The 6315-nt window shown below is 40.8% G+C and overlaps 1 protein-coding gene across 1 annotated transcript; it reads right to left on the bottom strand.

Annotated features, from left to right (window-relative positions):
• Nucleotides 1-3981: 3981 nt before the first annotated feature.
• On the bottom strand, nucleotides 3982-4656 carry LOC128262965 (uncharacterized). The gene is made up of 2 exons (XM_052997569.1): nucleotides 4438-4656; nucleotides 3982-4386 (listed from the first exon to the last, which is right to left on the bottom strand). The coding sequence occupies exons 1-2, from the start codon at nucleotides 4547-4549 to the stop codon at nucleotides 4220-4222; spliced, it is 279 nt and encodes a 92-aa protein (XP_052853529.1). The 5' UTR covers nucleotides 4550-4656; the 3' UTR covers nucleotides 3982-4219.
• Nucleotides 4657-6315: the final 1659 nt, after the last annotated feature.

The following is a 6315-nucleotide window of genomic DNA, read 5'->3' as shown; positions in this document are numbered from 1 at the left end:
GAAAAAGAAACATTTCTTTGGAGATACTATTTTTACACATTTCAAGTGATTCATTTTTGTGAGAAAAGTTGGTAATACGCATGTATATATAGTTTTGTTTAGAATATTGTTTTCCCCTGGACTTTTTAGAATGTCAGTTTCACTAAAGCAGAAGTTAAAAAATATAAATATAAGAATAATGTTTTCGTAAGCTAAGTTGGGAGGAATAATTGGCTTAATTTTGGATGTTGTTGATAGAAGTATTTTTGAGTTCTCAGGGAATATTTAAAGGTGACCGCAAACACCACCTATCGACATAGTTTTAGTAATGGATTTCTTTAATTGTTATGAAAAACAAAGTTGTCAATGCACTTGATCTAATATTCAAATAGTTCGATCTTTCTATAAACACGTTTTATATATATTTCGAACATGCTACATTTGCTGGCATGTCAACGATGCGGAGCTGTCTAAACAGACTTCTACTTAAACGATTTATTCAGACCGCACTTTTCAATTAAATTCAATGTCTAGTCAAATTTTGCGGCATTAAAGCGCAAATGGTAGGAAATTAGCGCCCAAAGCGATTCAAGTGGCGGGAGACAAATGAAAAGGCATTTAAAATGTCAACACGACCGCAACATCGTGTGCGAAATGGTCAGAAAAGGTGTGTGTATGTGAGTGAGGATGTGCACATGGATAAGTTTGTGTGTTTGTGTGCAGATGGTCCAACAGCAACGACGACTTTTGCGGTTGCACAAAAGTAAACCAAAGTGACATAGAGTCAAAGGTGAGGGCTAAACGGGTTTTTGGGGTTCGGGGCCCGCAACGCTTAAATGCTTGACCACGCAAAGGCCATTAGAAAATGGTCGCATATGTGTGCGAGTGTATCTGTGTGTGAGTTCCGGGTCCAGAAGCCATCTCGGGTGACAGTTGGAAATTAGGCAAAAGCCAACCCGAAGGACAAAACTAAAAATAATCCAAAAACTGAAGCCACATAACGTTAGCCAACACGTGTAAACTTTGGCAAGTTTTTCTACCAAGGAAATGGACATTTTGTAACACGTTTGTCGGCGAGGACTTTTCCTTCACCCACCTGTGCTTTTTAAACATTAATTTAAAAGCATTAATATATTATTAAATAGTTTTCTTGCTTTCACTTGGGAAGGAATATTTTAAATGGCATCCTATTTTGGGACGGCATTTCATGTTCAAGGGTTTTCGTTTTTTTTAACACTTTTATTTGTATGTTACTCTATTTTCCCTTTCATTTGAGAAGAACCTCTTCTCCTGGCATTTTACATTTACTTTGGAATACCTTTATTTAAAAACACTTTTCAAAAATCCGAATTAGCTATGTAAGTTTTGACCTCTACACTTACTAATTGTTTACATAAAACTTTGTTCAAACAATTTTTCATTTGACGATTAAGTTTTTGATAAAAGAAGAGAACTACAAATTCTACACATTTTTACATTTAGTAAGAAGAATATCGCTTTTTGGTAACTTTTTTGTAATATTATGAAACTCTATATTCATTATTATTATAAGTACGACACTTTTAAATTCAAACTTCAATCCGCTGAAAAACGAACTGTAATTTGCCATTCCAAGCCCAGGAATCCAAAAGAGTCACGCTCTGATTCCCACCTCTAACGACAATGCACACACCTGGATTCCTGTGTTTGCTTTACGGGTTTTGGTATAATCCTCTGCCGCATTGCCGTTGAATGCGTAATAAAGCACATGACTTTGGTCTTTTACGGTTTGGCCGTGTTCAATTCGGCCGCAGCTCACCTTGAACCCAAGGAACAATGACCGAAGTAAACCCTGATTGTCCGTGGACGTGGATGTAGAACCAAGGCTCCAAGTTTCATGGCTCCATGACTCTCGGTGCTCGGCCACAGCGACAACAATGTGCAACAATTAAATGTCAAACAGGAGCTTTTGATGGACGCTTAAAATCACTGCATCTGTCAGCTGACACTGGAGCTGGCTTCGTTTTGTGGCCATCGCTGAACGGGGTCCCTAATTCTGGGATGGGGTGGTTGGTGGCTAAACCCCAACCAGGGGAATGGAAGTACAAGTCACGGAACGGTCACATAAGCAACGGCAACGGCATCAGCACACAAAGGCAGCCACACATGATGGCGGATGGCGGAGCAGGTGCTCATAGCGTTTAAAATGTACACCCATAAACAAAAGTGCAAACAAAGCCATAAACAAGAGGAGGACTTCAGAGCAGGTGGCTGTGGGAGGAAGGGGTGGGGGTAGCAGGGGCTAAACTTTCTCCCCATCCAAGAGCTGTGTCCTTTTCCAGGACCCGCCGATGTTGTTTGTTAGTTTTGCCTGCCTGCCAGTGTGTCGGGTACATTGATTTAAGGTGTGGACAAAACGAAACTTAATGTTTGAGATAGGTTTCAACAAATTGTTGGTCTTTTTAATTCATTTTTAAAGTAATTACATTTAAGTAACTTGTTTTGGTTATGCTAAGTGTTAAGAAAATTTTCAAAATTCATTAAAAATAATTGGTAATCTAATTAATTATAAGACTCTACATATAAGATTTTTTATATAAGATATTCAATAAAATTCGGATATTTTTTTTAGTGGTCCTTCTAAAATAACTTAATTTAGCTTTTCATTTGATATTTATTTTGGATAAAATCATAGTTATTTTAATGTCCACTGGCAATTGTTATGAAATATAATCAATATCCAGTCGTTATAGGATTTATTAGCTAAATCAATATTAAGTAAAACATTTTTCAAACTTGGCTTAATAGTTTTCGCCCTGCCTGCGGACACTGTGTGCTCGTAAACATCGCTGGCAGTCAGCGAACGACATTGAATGTCTGGGCCGACAGCCACCCCTTTTTTAGCCACGTCCATGTCACGCCCCTCCAGTTCACACCCACCCCTCCTCCAATCCCTTCCGGTCGCTGCTCCGCTCCGCTCACAGTTTGTTAGCTTTGCTTTGTGACGGGCTTCTGTTGCCGGTTCGCAGCGTCCCATCGACCATGGTTTTCACGGGAGTCGCCAAAGGATGGCTTGAGCGAGGAGCAGGAGCAGCACAAGGAGGAGGAGGTGTCCTCCAGGATCCGTGGATGGAGCCCAAGCTGGAGCAACCGAAGCCAAAGGGCCTGTCAGCGTTTTCTGTGCTGCGCTTTGTTTTTAATACATGTACGTGGGGGCATCGTTTATTATTATTTTTGTGTTGCCAACGGAGGGACAGAAGCGAAGGACATCCCTGCGTGTACGTAATATTCAATGCATGTATGTGTTTGTTGGGGTGTGCACATACATATAAAGCCCATGGGTCCATGTCACGCACACATTAGAAGGTAAACACGCGTTTCGCCACACGATGCATAAACATTTGGACATTCCATTCGCCCCAGCCCAATCGCCAGGACCTGTGTGTGCGGCATCGTTGGGTTACGAACTAAATTAAATTTTTACATCAACATTTGCGCTTCATTAGAGATGGGAAAATGGCAATGAGGGGTGGAGTGGTATTCGGTGAGGCGCCCGATATGTGTGGGATAATGCCAAGTGTTGCTCGTCGAGTGCCCGGTGGGAATGGATTGGACTAAGCCGTCGTGCCCGGCCCTGACAAATGAGTTGCGAGTGTTATTGGTGGCGAAAGTGGCAAAGCAAACTCACTAAATTAGCCCAGGGCCTTCCGGGAAGAGGGGTCGAAGTGCGGTGGCGAAAGGATGCTGGCCAGACAGAATGTTAAGCTTATCGCAGGCATAACGATTCAATTGAAGGACCATTGGAATTAATAGTCGTCCATTGAAATGCACAAAAATAATTAAGATTAAATTTTCCCTTTGCACGAAACAAAAAATCTGTTTATACGTTATTCGTTTTAGGTGTTCCCATAGATGTGAAATAGCATTCGATTATCTAAGAATTATAAAATTTTTTAGTAGTTAAGTAAAATGGTTTGAATTCATATTCTAGAGTTAAAACGTTAATATCAATAAGGAAAATGGACAGAAGAACAGAATAAAATAGTTAGAATAGTAAACAACACTTTTGAATTTCCTTTCTTGAAAATATCCCAGGACAGTACATCAAATTTAGAAATATGCGTTCCGGAATAATACTTTCAGTTGATTATTCTTAAAATAAAAATTGCCTACGATATGGTACATTCAATACATAGTACTTGCAAATGAAATCGTATGGTCTCGGAGCGATCTGGCTGATAGTCCTTGATGCGGGTGACCTTCACTCGGCGTAATCTTCGGCATCCTGCAGACTTTTCATCTGGATCGTGGGCATACAGCAAACCTTTCGCTTGTTGATGCACGTGGTGCGGAGGCGACTTTGGTACCTCTCCTCGCAGTTCCACAGCTCCCTGCAAAAGCCTCCTTTGAGATAGCAGCTTTCCAGATCTGGGGGCGATTGGATTTCAGGATAAGCAGGAAACAAGGTCCACAACTTACGAATCTGTTTCGGGTGCATTATAGTGTAGTAAGCGCAAACTGCTAAGAAACATACGGTTAAAACTAGCAGGGCCACAAGACATGGCAAATGATTTCGCATTTTTAATGGCATCAAAAGCACACCATGCGGTTTTTAGTAGTCCCCAATCTTCGTTATGTGCGGCAATGATTGTATTAAAAAAAAAACAAATATACTTCCAAATTGAAAGCTATCTCCTTGCCACTGGGAACTAAGGAACTAAATGGAGCGCCATCAAAAAGCCTGCCCACTATTATGCCCTGAAGTGCCCCGCTCCGCTAAGTGAGTAAGTAAATTATTATGATAATACGCTTTTGGAGAGCGAAGTGCAGTCTATGGGCAATGTTAAATTGAAACTTCTTAATTAAAAACTTGCTGCATAAAAACTGGCAGCAGCAATCGAGGATAGTTGCACAGCGAAAAATGTTTTGAGATAACAAAGGGAGCAAATAATCCAGACAGAAGTGTTAGCTAGGAAGACAATTTCCATAATTTCCTTAAGGTTTTTGTTCCTTAGATTAAACATACAAACATATTAAAACATTTTACAGTCTTTATTTTTTTTTTAAATAGATTTTGTTAACACATTACAATTTTTAACCAAATAAAATTCAAAATTTTTTGGTTGTAAATCGAGTTTATAAGTACAGAAGCTAGCTACAGAAAAGTTTGGCAAATTATTTAACAACTTTGCTTATCATGAACAAATCTTATTATCCAAATAAAAAGGGCCAATTTAGGAAAATATGTTAATTAATTTCGACCCGGAAATGTAATTCTAACTTAAGAGAATCCACTTCTGGGTGTTGCTGTGGAAGGTGGAAGGTCAACTGTAAATTTCCTTCAGGGCACCTACTTTTCTCACCAAATAATCGCATAACTTGTATTTAGATAGCAGTAATCCTTATTTTTAATTTCAAGTGTAAGGGTGGCGGAAGGAGGGTGTGCAAGGACGGGTATCCTCGGGATACCTCCGCTGCCTGCAAATCAGTGTGAAGCAAAATAAACCGCTTAAGGACTTGCGACTTGGCTGCGCGTTGGAAATAACAAGAAAACTGCCCTCCAGCTCGAGTCTGCTCATGCTGAGGAAGGTTGGGAAAACCGGAGAATGGGGTCAGGGAAATTGGGAATGCGGGAAAGACGGGAAAAGGGGCACCAGCGGAAGTGGCGGGCGGATGTGCTTGGTCAGGCCATTGGACCATTGGCTGCCCACAGCGGCTAGTTAGGGAGAAAGCAGAAGCTACAGTGGGAAAAAAATTCAATTAAAAGCAACAGCACGTAACTGAAACTTTTCTTTTTCCCTCTCGTTTTCTGCAAGTTTTGTATCTTTTCACCGTCATCCTCTCGATGTGTGTGTGTGTGTGTGTGTGTGTTTTTTTTCTTGTTCGTAGGATATAAAAAAGAAGGAGCTGCCCCGGAGCCATAGCACTTTGAGTTATAAGTTGGTGCCAGCTGTCAGTTCTCCCTGCCTCAAAAGTTGCATGTTGGCTGCTTCTCTTCCACGGCATTTCCTTTTTCCCGCACGAAGTTGCAGCTGAAAACTGAAGATATCAGTTCTGTGGCTGGTCAATGGCACGTCAAAATCAAATAGACGAGAAAAACGACAGCGTTCTTTCAGTTCTGTTTCGAGGAGTCAACTTGAATGGAATACTTCGTGGCTGGTCTTTCATACCCTTTGTGCTCCGCCGCCTTTGTGCTCGAACAAATGAAATAATATATATAATGTATTCCTATTTAATCAAGTTAGCCACTTGCTCCGCCAGTTCCACCAGCAGCCTAATGCAGCCCGATTCGCACATTACGTATTCGCAGTGAGGCCTACCCTGCGAATGACGTCACCAGAATCAGGTCAAGTAAGG

The sequence above is a fragment of the Drosophila gunungcola genome, chromosome 3R (genome assembly GCF_025200985.1).
Source record: "Drosophila gunungcola strain Sukarami chromosome 3R, Dgunungcola_SK_2, whole genome shotgun sequence".
NCBI lineage: Eukaryota > Metazoa > Arthropoda > Insecta > Diptera > Drosophilidae > Drosophila > Drosophila gunungcola.
This window is presented reverse-complemented; position numbering and strand designations above follow the sequence as displayed.

Excerpts from the sequence above, each read along its gene's own strand:
- LOC128262965 (XM_052997569.1), bottom strand. The coding sequence starts at position 4,549 with ATGCCATTAAAAATGCGAAATCATTTGCCATGTCTTGTGGCCCTGCTA. Across the intron at positions 4,387-4,437 it reads AATGCACCCGAAACAGATTC|ATCTGGAAAGCTGCTATCTC; the intron begins GTAAGTTGTGGA and ends AATCGCCCCCAG.